Source organism: Dendrobates tinctorius, unplaced genomic scaffold (genome assembly GCF_039654945.1).
Source record: "Dendrobates tinctorius isolate UK_male_01 unplaced genomic scaffold, ASM3965494v1 ptg000228l, whole genome shotgun sequence".
NCBI lineage: Eukaryota > Metazoa > Chordata > Amphibia > Anura > Dendrobatidae > Dendrobates > Dendrobates tinctorius.
This window is the reverse complement of record NW_027361895.1, coordinates 2775624-2792364: the sequence shown is the minus strand read 5'-3', so window position 1 is coordinate 2792364 and position 16741 is coordinate 2775624. Positions and strand designations below refer to the sequence as shown.

The 16741-nt window shown below is 51.2% G+C and overlaps 1 protein-coding gene across 1 annotated transcript in view; it reads left to right on the top strand.

The window, feature by feature from the left end:
- Positions 1 to 265: 265 nt before the first annotated feature.
- The window catches only part of RDH8 (retinol dehydrogenase 8), a 46730-nt gene continuing 30254 nt past the window's right edge, over positions 266 to 16741 (top strand). The window contains exon 1 of the mRNA XM_073555702.1: positions 266 to 444. Within this exon, the coding sequence (XP_073411803.1) occupies positions 339 to 444 (106 nt within the window). The 5' untranslated portion in view covers positions 266 to 338. The remainder of the gene's footprint in view (positions 445 to 16741) is intronic.

Sequence of the window (16741 nt, the reverse complement as noted above, 5' to 3'; positions counted from 1 at the left end):
TCCATTAACCAGAAGAAAGGTTTTCTTGCCTTGGTGGACTCGGCGTATGCGATCATTCTACATATTCGGGTTGTTGTAAGGATTCAGCAGCAAATAAAGCTCAGTAGGTCTTTATATGATTAGAGATCCATCAACACATAAAATAACAGATAACGTCCACCATGAGACATTGTCACAGATTATACTATTACATAGGACGGTGATTGGGACCTTTGACCCTTGAGGTACAGAAGAGGTTAAAAAGGACAGTCGCCAGGAGAATAGTCTGTCACGTGGTGGAGTGATAATCCGGGATCTCTTGCAGAGGAGGGTTGGCAGCTCACTGAGAACAAGACACAATGGCTAATGACGGCAAGAAGACTGTCCTTATAACAGGGTGTTCATCGGGCATCGGCCTGAAAATTGCGGTGCAGCTGGCGAAGGACCCCCGGGAGCGTTATCATGGTGAGAAATCACAGGGAAAATTGCGTAGACCGAAACTTAGCGTCCCAAGGAAATGTTATGAGGAGTAAGATAGAGGAAGAAGGTTATCGGAGGTAATAGTTGGGATTGAGAGGTCACAGTGGAGCATCGGAGGACTGACAACAGAGAGTACTAGACGATAAGTAAAAATCCGTTGTAGGGGTTCACGCTCTCAGGTAGGCACTAGAGTTCACACAGGCACCAGGTTCTTGTGTCCAAACAGTGTGAGGTTTATTAAATTCCATAAACTTTCACAGTTCTCAAAGTTCTCACACTGGCGTCTGCCGTTATGCCTCAAAGATGGACACTTTGGTGAAGGATTTTTTCACTGATCACCCATATGAATTGAATGTGAAGGGATTCTTAGTCGTGATATATGTGGACCTCTGTTTATGCAGATAAAATCTTGAGAAAGGCTGAATAGCCGAAACGTCGATATTTTTTTGTCTGTATTATCTTGGTCCAACGATACGTGTTTTTCTGGAAGAATAAATATTGGATTCATGCAATACTGTGTGCCGAGGTTTTTTCTATAATAAGTTCTCAAAGGAAAAACAGCATTTTTCTGACACATAAGAAATAACAAAAATCATAGTCCTTTCTAAGGGAAGGCAAAGCAACAACAAGGTCTCACCCAGACAGCACTGCCGGTCCTGGTATCAGTTCAGTCTGATCATTACTACTTACTGCTCCAATACCTCACACTCACCTGAGCCAACCAAGCTGCCTTTTATAAGGTCTGCAAACGTATGGGAGCGACCACTCCCACCCAAGCTCTTTTGGTCACTCCTAAAGCCCAAACCCAAAATCCAGTGCACTAAAAATCCTCTTGGTCGCACAAACTGTAAAAGCCAGGGTTGGGAATGAAAAGTAGTCAGCAATTGGGGGTGAGGAATCTGAAAATAAGTTAACAGAATATTTACATTTTAGCCACCTTGTCCTGAAATTGGTCGGTAGTCATACAAACAACACCCAGGACCTGTGGATATTTTTTAGATTCAATTACTTTAGTAACTCAGACTAGTGACCCCTATTTCATATGTAGAAAACATGTTTATTCTAATCCCTTACCACTCCCTTAAAGTTGTCCAACAGCCAACAACTTCCATTATTATTCTATTAATATGTAATTGTTGTGAATAACAATATGATAAAAGATGTAATGGACAAGAAGCATTCCACCAGTGTTGTGATTTCCTGCTGTGAGAGGGGCAGCAGAGAGAGCTGTTTCTCTCTCCTGAAAGCTCTCCCATGAAGTTTTTTTTCAGGAGGAGGTGAGCTGTGACATCACCTATTGAGAATGGTGGATCCTGTGTTGTCTACTGTATATAGAAGTGTTATCACTCATTATACAGCAGGAGGAGGTGAGCTGTGACATCACCTATTGTGATCCTGTGTTATCTACTGTATACAGAGGAGTTATCAGTCATTGTATAGGAGGGGGAGGGGGTAAGCTGTGACATCACCTATTGTGAATGGTGGATTTTGTGTTTTGTGTTATCAGTGTACTGTATATAGAGGTGTTATCAGTCATTGTACAGGAGGAGGAGGTGAGATCTGACATTATGTTATATTATCTACTGTATATATACTGTATAGGTGAGATCAGTCATTGTACAAGAGGAGGAGGTAAGCTGTGACATAACCTATTGTGGATGGTGGATTCTGTGTTAACTACTGTATATAGATGTGTTATCAGTCATTGTACAGGAGGGGAAGGAGGGGAGTTGTGACATCACCTATTGTGAATAGTAGGTCCTGTGTTATTTACTGTATATCCTTGCAATTGCACTGACCCAATGAATAAATCAAAATAATAAAATAAAACAATAACTGAATTGCTGGGTTTTGATCATTCTGTTTATTCAGAAAAATCTGAATAAAAAGCAATCAAAATGGTACCAAAAAATCTGCAACTTGTCCTGCAAAAAAATAAGCTCTCATACAGCTCTGTTCTTCAAAAAATAAAAAAGTTACAGCTCTCAGAATGTGGCGACAAAAAACACTTTTTATAAAAAAGCATTTTCACAGTGTGATAGTAGCAAAATCTAAAAAAAAAATACATATCTGGTATGCACCGCCCTGAAGAATAAATCCACCTTATCACTTATACCGCACAGTGAACCACGCAAAAGTAAAAATAAGAACTATTCTTGTACTGCTGTCAATTTGTTCAGTCTACCTCCTAAAAAAAATCGGAATATGGCTTGGCTCATATTTATCCTGCACTCTCCGCTGAGCGCTTACGTCGGGGTTTCTGTGTAAATTCCTCAAAACCACGATTCTGACAAAACCACGGATGGAACAACTTACTTATGAGACAGATAGAGTCACTTTTTTTTTGGTCTCTGTTCCAGTGATGTGACATCATGTTAGGCGTCTTTTTAACGCACAAATGTTGACAACCACAGATCTGTGCACGTCTAAAAAGGAGACCGCTGGATCAGATGCCAAATGGAGTACAAAGTGTCTCCATCTGCCTTATGATGGGTGGTTCCATTGGAGGTTTCATTTGAATCTCAATATCCATATCCATGGTACCGCTGAAAACGTCATCTTGTCCTGCAAAAAACGAGCCGCCACAAAGCAGCATCAGCGAAAAAATAAAAAAGTTATAGCTCGCAGAATAAAGCGATGCAAACATAATTATTTTTATATAAAATAGTTTTCATTGCATAAAACCGACAAAACATAAAAAAACGACCTAAATGAGGTGTCGCTGTAACCGTACCGACCCTTAGAATGAAACCGCTTTATCAATTTTACCACACGCGGAACGGTGTAAACGCACCCCCCCAAAAGAAATTCATGAAACGCTGGTTATTGTTCATTCTGCGTCCCAAAAATCGGAATAAAAAGCGATCAAAAAATGTCACGTGCCCAAAAATGGTACCAATAAAAACGTCAACTCGTCCTGCAAAAAATAAGACCTCACATGACTCGGTGGGTCAAAATACGGAAAAATTATAGCTCTCAATATGTGGTGATACAAAAACTATTTTTACAATAAAAAGCGTCTTTTAGCGTGTGACAGCTGCCAAACATAAAAACCGCCATAAATAGTAAATCAAACCCCCCGTTATCACCCCCTTAGTTAGGGAAAAATAATAAAATTAAAAGAAAATGTATTTATTTCCATTTTCCCATTAGGGTTAGGGCTAGGGCTAGGGTTAGGGCTAGGGTTAGGGCTGAGATTAGGGTTAGGGGTGTGTTGGGGTTAGGGTTGGAGCTAGAATTGGGGGTTTCCACTGTTTGGGCACATCAGGTGCTCTCCAAATGCAACATGGCGTCTGATCTCAATTCCAGCCAATTCTGAGTTGAAAAAGTCGAATGGTGGTCCTTCCCTTCCAAGCTCTGCCATGCGCCCAAACAGTGGTTTACCCCCACATATGGGGTATCAGCATACTCAGGACAAATTGCAAAAACAACTTTTGGGGTCCAATTTCTCCTGTTACCTTTAGGAAAATAAAAAATTGGGGGCAAAATATCATTTTTGTGGAAAAAATGATTTTTTTATTTTCACGTCTGAGCGTTATAAACTTCTGTGAAGCACTTGGGGGTTCAAAGTGCTCACCACACATCTAGATAAGTTCCGTGGTGGGTCTAGTGTCCTAAATGGGGTCACTTGTAGAGAGTTTCAATAGTTTGGGTACATCAGGGGCTCTCCAAATGCACATGACACCCGCAGACCATTCCATCAAAGTCTGCATTTCAAAACGTCACTACTTCCCTTCCGAGCCCCGACGTGTGCCCATACAGTAGTTTTCTCCCACATATGGGGTGTCAGCGTACTCAGGACAAATTGGACAACAACATTTGGGGTTCAATTTCTCCTGTTACCCTTGGGAAAATAAAAAAAATGGGGACTAAATGATCATGTTTGTGGAAAAAATACGATTTTTTTATTTTCATGCCCGGGCATTATAAACTTCTGTGAAGCCCTTGGGGGTTCAAAGTGCTCACCACACATCTAGATAAGTTCCTTAGGGGGTCTAGTTTCCAGAATGGGATCATTTGTGGGGGGTTTCCACTGTTTAGGTACATTAGTGTCACGCGGCGGCTGCCGCGCAGTCCTTCCCTTACCTCCCCCCGGCCCCAGCTCACCCGCTCGCCGGTGGCCTCCTCGCTTCGGCGCCGGCTGCTGCGGGTCACGGCGCGGTCTCTCCCGGCCATTCTTCCTCGGCCGGCGACCGCCTCCGTCCGGCCCTCTGGATCGCGCCAGGTGCGCGCCCCCGCTCCTCCTCGGCGGGCGTGCATCCACTCTATGGCCGGGCGCGCGCTCTCCTCCTCCTGAGGACGCGCGCCTCCTCCTCCAACTGGAGGTCACGACCCGGAAGGCCTCCCACTTCCCTATATCAGGCCGCCTCCTCTTGCTGGCGATGCCTGACTATCACTATGCCTTGCTAGTGACTCTGGCCCGCTCTCCTTGTGCTTCCCGGCGTCCTGTCCGTCCGTTACTCATTCCTCCTTGTTCTCTCTCCTAGGCTCAGTGTCTCCAAGCCGTGCCCGCCACTTCTGTGTCTCCAAGCCGTGCCCGCCACTTCTGTGTCTCCAAGCCGTGCCCGCCACTTCTGTGTCTCCAAGCCGTGCCCGTCACTCCTGTGTCTCCAAGCCGTGCCGTCACTCCTGTGTCTCCTAGCCGTGCCCGTCTCTTCTGTGCCGCCAAGCCGTGCCCGTCTGTCCAGTGTCTCCAATCCGGATCTACCTGTCTGTCCGCTGATCCGTTCCCTGGGTACCAGCTGCCGTGGTGATAGTTACCCGCGGGCTTGCCCCATACACTCCCTGTATAGGGGGTGGTCCACCTGGTCAGCTCGCCCTCGGGAGGTTCGTTGCCACGGTCTAGTGGGTCCACCCCAGGAGTACCTTACAGCATAATCAGGCCATGGATCCCGCTGGTACCTCGACCCCGACCCAAAAGGAACTTTTGTTCCTTCGTGAGAACCAGGCGAGGATCATGTCGTTCCTCAAATCGATGGAGTCCCGACTTTCATCTTTGCAGACCTCCGATCCGGGAATTGCCTCCCAAATCTCCGGCTTACAGCAGGAACTGGCTCAGCAGCGCGACACCCAGGCCCATATTTTGAATAATATAGCCTCTGTAGATAACCGCTTACTAGCTCTACAGACGGCAGCCGCTGTCCCGGCGCCTGTGGCAGTTCCACACTCCTCCCCCCGGTTGGCCAAACCCCCACGCTATAGCGGAGATCCCAAACTCTGTCGGGGGTTCATTAACCAGTGCCAGTTGCATTTCGAGTTGGCACCCCTACAGTATCCTTCCGACCGGGCCAAGGTGGCCTTTATGATTTCCCACTTTGAGGGTGAGGCACTGGCCTGGGTAAATCCCTTGTGGGAGCGTGATGACCCGATAGTCTCCCAGCTCGCGACCTTCTTGGAGACCTTTTGTAAGGTCTTCGATGAGCCTGGTCGCCTGGTCTCCGCCACCGAGTCTTTATTTTGCCTTCGCCAGGGTACCCTCTCGGTGGGACAGTACGCCATCCAGTTCCGTACGTTATCCTCTGAGCTTGGGTGGAACAATGAGGCCCTGGTAGGGGCTTTTTGGCGTGGCTTGTCGGTCCGAATCAAGGACGAGTTGGCAGGCAGGGATACACCCACGTCTTTGGAGGATCTCATCTCGCTGGCAACACGAATTGATCTGCGTTTCCGGGAGCGTTCCCGCGAGGTCGCCAGGGAGAGAAGGCCCACTCGTTTTTCCCCTCCGACACACAGCCCTCCACGCTCGCGGTCCTCCGCCTCGGCCGCAGCTCCTGAACCCATGCAAGTGGACCGACTCAGGCCCGCGGAGCTACGCCGCCAGGAGAGACTCGCTCATGGTCTTTGTCTTTATTGTGGCAGCGCCTCCCATCTCCTGCGTTCCTGTCCTGTGAGGCCGGGAAACTCCTCCGCCTAGGACAGGTAAGAGAGGCCTCCCTAGGTGTCGTTGATACCTCTCTACCCTTGACCCTTTCTGTTTTGTTTCTCCTGGGCTCCAAACGTTTTTCGGAGATAGCCTATATTGACTCAGGGGCTGCTGGAAATTTTATCCAACTCGAGGCGGTGAAGAGATTAGGGATACCTGTCAGGTCCTTGGAGGTTCCCCGGCAGTTAGCCTCAGTCGACGGCGTTCCCTTGCGCGAGGCCGTTACACTGGTCACTGAAGAGCTGGAGTTACAGATCGGGGTTCTGCACCGTGAAAGAATAGCCTTCTTCGTGCTGCCGTCTTTGTCCCACACCGTGCTCCTGGGTCTTCCGTGGTTGCGGATGCATGAACCTGTCCTGGATTGGCGGTCCAGAGACATTCTTCGCTGGGGCCGCTTCTGCCAGACTAGATGTCTTCGTCCAGTACACCCCCTCAAATGCTCGTCTCCTGTCTCGGGCCCTGCGGATTTGCCCTCGGCTTACTGGGCCTTTGCGGACGTCTTCGATAAGAAGGAGGCAGAGGTCCTTCCACCGCACCGGCAATATGATTGTCCTATCGAGCTTGTTCCTGGTTCAACCCCGCCCCGGGGGCGGATCTATCCGTTGAGTCCACTCGAGTCCCAGGCCATGACCGAATATGTACAGGAGAATTTGGCCAGAGGCTTCATCCGGAAGTCATCTTCTCCCACTGGAGCTGGGTTCTTTTTTGTCAAGAAGAAAGATGGGTCTCTGCGCCCCTGTATTGACTATCGAGGTCTCAACGAGATTACCGTTAAGAATAGATATCCTCTACCTCTCATCCCCGAGTTGTTCGACTGGCTACGTGGGGCGCGAATCTTTTCTAAATTGGATCTCCGTGGAGCCTACAATCTCATCCGTATTCGCTCCGGAGATGAGTGGAAGACCGCCTTCAACACCAGGGATGGACACTACGAGTATCTCGTCATGCCCTTTGAGTTATGCAACGCTCCCGCGGTCTTTCAGGAATTTGTGAACGACATTTTCCGAGACCTTCTGTACTCCTGTGTGGTTGTGTACCTCGACGATATCCTTGTCTTCTCTCCTGATCTGTCCACCCACAGAAGAGATGTCCGCCGAGTACTGTTCCGTTTGAGGGAGAATCGCCTGTACGCCAAATTGGAGAAGTGCGCCTTTGAACAGTCTTCCCTTCCATTTCTAGGCTATATCATCTCCGACTCTGGCCTGCATATGGATCCTGAGAAGGTCTCTGCTGTGCTTAACTGGCCACGTCCTCAAGGGGTGAAAGCCATTCAGCGCTTTCTCGGCTTCGCAAACTACTATCGGCAGTTCATCCCCCATTTTTCCTCATTGACTGGCTCTATCTCGTCTTTGATCCGTAAAGGAGCCAACCCGCACGTCTGGACCCCTGAAGCAGAGAGAGCCTTTCTATCTCTGAAACGAGCATTTGCCACGGCTCCCGTACTCCATCGCCCTGAGGTCAACAAACCGTTCGTCCTCGAAGTAGATGCATCCGCGACTGGAGCTGGAGCGGTTTTGTCTCAAAAGTCTTCCTCTGGTAGGCTCGTTACGTGCGGTCTCTTTTCCAAATCATTCTCCACCCCAGAGCGGAATTATTCCATCGGAGACCGAGAACTGCTTGCCATCAAGTTAGCCCTAGAGGAGTGGAGATACTTATTGGAGGGCGCCGCACATCCCTTCACAATCTTCACAGACCATAAAAATCTAGCTTACCTTCGGTCTGCACAAAGACTCAACCCTCGGCAAGCCAGGTGGTCTCTGTTCTTCGGTCGATTCGATTTTGACCTGCATTTTCATCCAGGTAACAAGAACCTCAAAGCAGACGCCTTGTCCAGGTCCTCTCTTTCCGCAGATGTCGAGGAAGAACCCGCGCATATCTTGGACCCATCTAGGTTCATCACCGTGGCACCGCTTTCTCTCTTCTCAACCCCACCAGGCAAGACTTTTGTTCCAGAGAAGGACCGAAGACGAATCCTCCACTGGGGACATGCTTCCAAGCTGGCTGGTCATCTCGGCCATAAAAAGACACTTCTCCTGGTGTCCCGCTATTACTGGTGGCCGACTCTTTCCCAGGATGTCCGGGATTTCGTCGCCTCCTGCCTCTCGTGTGCCAAGATCAAGGTGCCTAGGCAGCTGCCTTCTGGTCTTCTACTTCCGCTTCCAGTACCCTCGTCTCCTTGGCAACACATTGCCATGGACTTTATTACGGACCTACCCTCGTCTGCCAACTGTACTGTCGTCTTAGTGGTGGTAGATAGGTTTTCTAAGATGGCACACTTCATCCCTGTTCCCGGCTTGCCATCGGCCCCAGCCTTGGCGAAGATTTTCGTTCAGCACATCTTCCATCTTCATGGACTGCCCCAACATATTGTTTCAGACAGAGGAGTCCAGTTCACCTCTCGCTTCTGGAGAGCCCTATACAGATCGATGCATGTCACCCTCGACTTCTCCTCTTCTTACCACCCACAGTCCAACGGTCAGGCAGAACGAACGAATCAAAGTTTGGTGAATTACCTCCGGCATTTTTCTAACATCCACCAAGATGACTGGTCTGAACTACTCCCGTGGGCTGAGTTTGCCTATAATAACCACGTCAGTGAGTCTTCTGGCAAGTCCCCTTTCTTTGTCGTCTACGGTCAACATCCTGGTGTACCTCTACCGGTTCCTCCTGCCTCGGGTGTACCGGCGGCTGATCTTCTGTCCGGTGAATTCTCCAGGATCTGGCAGGAGACCAAGACCGCTCTCGAGTTGGTACATAACAGGGTTAAGAGACACGCAGACAAGAGGCGCCTGGATGTCCCGCCATATCACCCAGGTGATAAAGTTTGGCTAGCCTCCAAGTTTATTCGCCTCAAAATCCCGTCCCATAAGCTGGGTCCCCGCTATATTGGACCTTTTGAGGTCTTGTCCCGTATTAATGATGTCTCCTACAAACTACGGCTTCCCGCCTCTCTCCGCATCCCTAATGCTTTTCATGTGTCTTTGCTTAAGCCAGTCATCTTCAATCGTTTCCTTTCTAAGGCCCCTCACTCACCTCCGCCTGCCTCCGCAGACGATGTATTTGAGGTTAGAGATATTTTGGCCATGAGAAAGCAAAAAGGGAAAACCTTTTTTTTGGTTGATTGGAAGGGCTTTGGCCCTGAGGAGAGGTCCTGGGAGCCCCAGGAGAATATCCAAGCTCCTCGAATCTTGGCTAAATTTTTTTCCGGTCTGCGGAGGGGGGCGCGTAAGGAGGGGGGTACTGTCACGCAGCGGCTGCCGCGCACTCCTTCCCTTACCTCCCCCCGGCCCCAGCTCACCCACTCGCCGGTGGCCTCCTCGCTTCGGCGCCGGCTGCTGCGGGTCACGGCGCGGTCTCTCCCGGCCATTCTTCCTCGGCCGGCGACCGCCTCAGTTCCGGCCCTCTGGATCGCGCCAGGTGCGCGCCCCCGCTCCTCCTCCTCGGCAGGCGCGCGTCCACTCTATGGCCGGGCGCGCGCTCTCCTCCTCCTGAGGACGCGCGCCTCCTCCTCCAACTGGAGGTCACGACTCGGAAGGCCTCCCACTTCCCTATATCAGGCCGCCTCCTCCTGCTGGCGATGCCTGACTATCACTATGCCTTGCTAGTGACTCTGGCCCGCTCTCCTTGTGCTTCCCGGCGTCCTGTCCGTCCGTTACTCATTCCTCCTTGTTCTCTCTCCTAGGCTCAGTGTCTCCAAGCCGTGCCCGTCACTTCAGTGTCTCCAAGCCGTGCCCGCCACTTCTGTGTCTCCAAGCCGTGCCCGCCACTTCTGTGTCTCCAAGCCGTGCCCGTCACTCCTGTGTCTCCAAGCCGTGCCGTCACTCCTGTGTCTCCTAGCCGTGCCCGTCTCTTCTGTGCCGCCAAGCCGTGCCCGTCTGTCCAGTGTCTCCAATCCGGATCTACCTGTCTGTCCGCTGATACGTTCCCTGGGTACCAGCTGCCGTGGTGATAGTTACCCGCGGGCTTGCCCCATACACTCCCTGTATAGGGGGTGGTCCACCTGGTCAGCTCGCCCTCGGGAGGTTCGTTGCCACGGTCTAGTGGGTCCACCCCAGGAGTACCTTACAGCATAGTCAGGCCATGGATCCCGCTGGTACCTCGACCCCGACCCAAAAGGAACTTTTGTTCCTTCGTGAGAACCAGGCGAGGATCATGTCGTTCCTCAAATCGATGGAGTCCCGACTTTCATCTTTGCAGACCTCCGATCCGGGAATTGACTCCCAAATCTCCGGCTTACAGCAGGAACTGGCTCAGCAGCGCGACACCCAGGCCCATATTTTGAATAATATAGCCTCTGTAGATAACCGCTTACTAGCTCTACAGACGGCAGCCGCTGTCCCGGCGCCTGTGGCAGTTCCACACTCCTCCCCCCGGTTGGCCAAACCCCCACGCTATAGCGGAGATCCCAAACTCTGTCGGGGGTTCATTAACCAGTGCCAGTTGCATTTCGAGTTGGCACCCCTACAGTATCCTTCCGACCGGGCCAAGGTGGCCTTTATGATTTCCCACTTTGAGGGTGAGGCACTGGCCTGGGAAAATCCCTTGTGGGAGCGTGATGACCCGATAGTCTCCCAGCTCGCGACCTTCTTGGAGACCTTTCGTAAGGTCTTCGATGAGCCTGGTCGCCTGGTCTCTGCCACCGAGTCTTTATTTTGCCTTCGCCAGGGTACCCTCTCGGTGGGACAGTACGCCATCCAGTTCCGTACGTTATCCTCTGAGCTTGGGTGGAACAATGAGGCCCTGGTAGGGGCTTTTTGGCGTGGCTTGTCGGTCCGAATCAAGGACGAGTTGGCAGGCAGGGATACACCCACGTCTTTGGAGGATCTCATCTCGCTGGCAACACGAATTGATCTGCGTTTCCGGGAGCGTTCCCGCGAGGTCGCCAGGGAGAGAAGGCCCACTCTTTTTTCCCCTCCGACACACAGCCCTCCACACTCGCGGTCCTCCGCCTCGGCCGCAGCTCCTGAACCCATGCAAGTGGACCGACTCAGGCCCGCGGAGCTACGCCGCCAGGAGAGACTCGCTCATGGTCTTTGTCTTTATTGTGGCAGCGCCTCCCATCTCCTGCGTTCCTGTCCTGTGAGGCCGGGAAACTCCTCCGCCTAGGACAGGTAAGAGAGGCCTCCCTAGGTGTCGTTGATACCTCTCTACCCTTGACCCTTTCTGTTTTGTTTCTCCTGGGCTCCAAACGTTTTTCGGAGATAGCCTATATTGACTCAGGGGCTGCTGGAAATTTTATCCAACTCGAGGCGGTGAAGAGATTAGGGATACCTGTCAGGTCCTTGGAGGTTCCCCGGCAGTTAGCCTCAGTCGACGGCGTTCCCTTGCGCGAGGCCGTTACACTGGTCACTGAAGAGCTGGAGTTACAGATCGGGGTTCTGCACCGTGAAAGAATAGCCTTCTTCGTGCTGCCGTCTTTGTCCCACACCGTGCTCCTGGGCCTTCCGTGGTTGCGGATGCATGAACCTGTCCTGGATTGGCGGTCCAGAGACATTCTTCGCTGGGGCCGCTTCTGCCAGACTAGATGTCTTCGTCCAGTACAACCCCTCAAATGCTCGTCTCCTGTCTCGGGCCCTGCGGATTTGCCCTCGGCTTACTGGGCCTTTGCGGACGTCTTCGATAAGAAGGAGGCAGAGGTCCTTCCACCGCACCGGCAATATGATTGTCCTATCGAGCTTGTTCCTGGTTCAACCCCGCCCCGGGGGCGGATCTATCCGTTGAGTCCACTCGAGTCCCAGGCCATGACCGAATATGTACAGGAGAATTTGGCCAGAGGCTTCATCCGGAAGTCATCTTCTTCCGCTGGAGCTGGGTTCTTTTTTGTCAAGAAGAAAGATGGGTCTCTGCGCCCCTGTATTGACTATCGAGGTCTCAACGAGATTACCGTTAAGAATAGATATCCTCTACCTCTCATCCCCGAGTTGTTCGACTGGCTACGTGGGGCGCGAATCTTTTCTAAATTGGATCTCCGTGGAGCCTACAATCTCATCCGTATTCGCTCCGGAGATGAGTGGAAGACCGCCTTCAACACCAGGGATGGACACTACGAGTATCTCGTCATGCCCTTTGAGTTATGCAACGCTCCCGCGGTCTTTCAGGAATTTGTGAACGACATTTTCCGAGACCTTCTGTACTCCTGTGTGGTTGTGTACCTCGACGATATCCTTGTCTTCTCTCCTGATCTGTCCACCCACAGAAGAGATGTCCGCCGAGTACTGTTCCGTTTGAGGGAGAATCGCCTGTACGCCAAATTGGAGAAGTGCGCCTTTGAACAGTCTTCCCTTCCATTTCTAGGCTATATCATCTCCGACTCTGGCCTGCATATGGATCCTGAGAAGGTCTCTGCCGTGCTTAACTGGTCACGTCCTCAAGGGGTGAAAGCCATTCAGCGCTTTCTCGGCTTCGCAAACTACTATCGGCAGTTCATCCCCCATTTTTCCTCATTGACTGGCTCTATCTCGTCTTTGATCCGTAAAGGAGCCAACCCGCACGTCTGGACCCCTGAAGCAGAGAGAGCCTTTCTATCTCTGAAACGAGCATTTGCCACGGCTCCCGTACTCCATCGCCCTGAGGTCAACAAACCGTTCGACCTCGAAGTAGATGCATCCGCGACTGGAGCTGGAGCGGTTTTGTCTCAAAAGTCTTCCTCTGGTAGGCTCGTTACGTGCGGTTTCTTTTCCAAATCATTCTCCACCCCAGAGCGGAATTATTCCATCGGAGACCGAGAACTGCTTGCCATCAAGTTAGCCCTAGAGGAGTGGAGATACTTATTGGAGGGCGCCGCACATCCCTTCACAATCTTCACAGACCATAAAAATCTAGCTTACCTTCGGTCTGCACAAAGACTCAACCCTCGGCAAGCCAGGTGGTCTCTGTTCTTCGGTCGATTCGATTTTGACCTGCATTTTCGTCCAGGTAACAAGAACCTCAAAGCCGACGCCTTGTCCAGGTCCTCTCTTTCCGCAGATGTCGAGGAAGAACCCGCGCATATCTTGGACCCATCTAGGTTCATCACCGTGGCACCGCTTTCTCTCCTCTCAACCCCACCAGGCAAGACTTTTGTTCCAGAGAAGGACCGAAGACGAATCCTCCACTGGGGACATGCTTCCAAGCTGGCTGGTCATCTCGGCCATAAAAAGACACTTCTCCTGGTGTCCCGCTATTACTGGTGGCCGACTCTTTCCCAGGATGTCCGGGATTTCGTCGCCTCCTGCCTCTCGTGTGCCAAGATCAAGGTGCCTAGGCAGCTGCCTTCTGGTCTTCTACTTCCGCTTCCAGTACCCTCGTCTCCTTGGCAACACATTGCCATGGACTTTATTACGGACCTACCCTCGTCTGCCAACTGTACTGTCGTCTTAGTGGTGGTAGATAGGTTTTCTAAGATGGCACACTTCATCCCTGTTCCCGGCTTGCCATCGGCCCCAGCCTTGGCGAAGATTTTCGTTCAGCACATCTTCCGTCTTCATGGACTGCCCCAACATATTGTTTCAGAGGAGTCCAGTTCACCTCTCGCTTCTGGAGAGCCCTATACAGATCGATGCATGTCACCCTCGACTTCTCTTCTTACCATCCACAGTCCAACGGTCAGGCAGAACGAACGAATCAAAGTTTGGTGAATTACCTCCGGCATTTTTCTAACATCCACCAAGATGACTGGTCTGAACTACTCCCGTGGGCTGAGTTCGCCTATAATAACCACGTCAGTGAGTCTTCTGGCAAGTCCCCTTTCTTTGTCGTCTACGGTCAACATCCTGGTGTACCTCTACCGGTTCCTCCTGCCTCGGGTGTACCGGCGGCTGATCTTCTGTCCGGTGAATTCTCCAGGATCTGGCAGGAGACCAAGACCGCTCTCGAGTTGGTACGTAACAGGGTTAAGAGACACGCAGACAAGAGGCGCCTGGATGTCCCGCCATATCACCCAGGTGATAAAGTTTGGCTAGCCTCCAAGTTTATTCGCCTCAAAATCCCGTCCCATAAGCTGGGTCCCCGCTATATTGGACCTTTTGAGGTCTTGTCCCGTATTAATGATGTCTCCTACAAACTACGGCTTCCCGCCTCTCTCCGCATCCCTAATGCTTTTCATGTGTCTTTGCTTAAGCCAGTCATCTTCAATCGTTTCCTTTCTAAGGCCCCTCACTCACCTCCGCCTGCCTCCGCAGACGATGTATTTGAGGTTAGAGATATTTTGGCCATGAGAAAGCAAAAAGGGAAAACCTTTTTTTTGGTTGATTGGAAGGGCTTTGGCCCTGAGGAGAGGTCCTGGGAGCCCCAGGAGAATATCCAAGCTCCTCGAATCTTGGCTAAATTTTTTTCCGGTCTGCGGAGGGGTGCGCTTAAGGAGGGGGGTACTGTCACGCGGCGGCTGCCGCGCACTCCTTCCCTTACCTCCCCCCGGCCCCAGCTCACCCACTCGCCGGTGGCCTCCTCGCTTCGGCGCCGGCTGCTGCGGGTCACGGCGCGGTCTCTCCCGGCCATTCTTCCTCGGCCGGCGACCGCCTCAGTTCCGGCCCTCTGGATCGCGCCAGGTGCGCGCCCCCGCTCCTCCTCCTCGGCGGGCGCGCGTCCACTCTATGGCCGGGCGCGCGCTCTCCTCCTCCTGAGGACGCGCGCCTCCTCCTCCAACTGGAGGTCACGACTCGGAAGGCCTCCCACTTCCCTATATCAGGCCGCCTCCTCCTGCTGGCGATGCCTGACTATCACTATGCCTTGCTAGTGACTCTGGCCCGCTCTCCTTGTGCTTCCCGGCGTCCTGTCCGTCCGTTACTCATTCCTCCTTGTTCTCTCTCCTAGGCTCAGTGTCTCCAAGCCGTGCCCGTCACTTCAGTGTCTCCAAGCCGTGCCCGCCACTTCTGTGTCTCCAAGCCGTGCCCGTCACTCCTGTGTCTCCAAGCCGTGCCGTCACTCCTGTGTCTCCTAGCCGTGCCCGTCTCTTCTGTGCCGCCAAGCCGTGCCCGTCTGTCCAGTGTCTCCAATCCGGATCTACCTGTCTGTCCGCTGATACTTTCCCTGGGTACCAGCTGCCGTGGTGATAGTTACCCGCGGGCTTGCCCCATACACTCCCTGTATAGGGGGTGGTCCACCTGGTCAGCTCGCCCTCGGGAGGTTCGTTGCCACGGTCTAGTGGGTCCACCCCAGGAGTACCTTACAATTAGGGGTTCTCCAAAGGCAACATGACACCCGCAGACCATTCCATCAAAGTCTGCATTCCAAAACGTCACTACTTCCCTTCCGAGCCCCGACGTGTGCCCATACAGTAGTTTTCTCCCGCATATGGGGTGTCAGCGTACTCAGGACAAATTGGACAACAACTTTTGGGGTTCAATTTCTCCTGTTACCCTTAGGAATATAAAAAAATTGGGGACTAATTGATCATGTTTGTGGAAAAAATACGATTTTTTTTATTTTGATGCCCGGGCATTATAAACTTCTGTGAAGCCCTTGGGGGTTCAAAGTGCTCACCACACATCTAGATAAGTTCCTTAGGGGGTCTAGTTTCCAAAATGGGGTCATTTGTGGGGGGATTACACTGTTTTGGTACATCAGGAGCTTTCCAAACGCGACATGGTGTCAGATCTCAATTCCAGCCAAAAACGTCAAACGTCGCTGCTTCCCTTCCGAGCTCTGCCATGCGCCCAAATAGTGGTTTACCCCCACATGTGGGGTATCGGCGTACTCAGGACAAATTGCACAATAACGTTTAGCATCCTGTTACCCTTGGGAAAATAAAAATTGGGGGTGAAAAGATCATTTTTGTGAAAAAATATGATTTTTTAATTGTACCGCTGTACGTTATAAACTTCTGTGAAGCCCTTGTGGGTTCAAAGTTCTCACCACATATCTAGATAAGTTCCTTGGGGGGTCTAGTTTCCAAAATGGGGTCACTTGTGGGGGGTTTCCACTGTTTAGGTACATCAGGGGCTCTTCAAACGTGACATGGCGTCCGATCTGAATTCCAGCCAATTTTGCATTGAAAAAGTAAAACGGCGCTCCTTCCCTTCTGAGCTCTGCCATGCGCCGAAACAGTGGTTCCCCCCCACATATCAGGTATCAGCATACTCAGGACAAATTGCACAATAACTTTTGCAGTCCAATTTCTCCTGTTACCCTTGGTAAAATAAAAAAAATTGAACCTGAATTTTTTTTTTTGTGAAAAAAAGTTAGATGTTCATTTTTTTCTAAATATTCAAAAAATTCCTGTGACGCACCTAAAGGGTTAATAAACTTCTTGAATGTGGTTTTGAGCACCTTAAGGGGTGCAGTTTTTAGAATGGTGTCACTTTTGGGTATTTTCTATCATATAGACCCCTCAAAGTGGCTTCAAATGTGATGTGGTCCGTAAAAATAAAATGGTGTTGCAAAAAT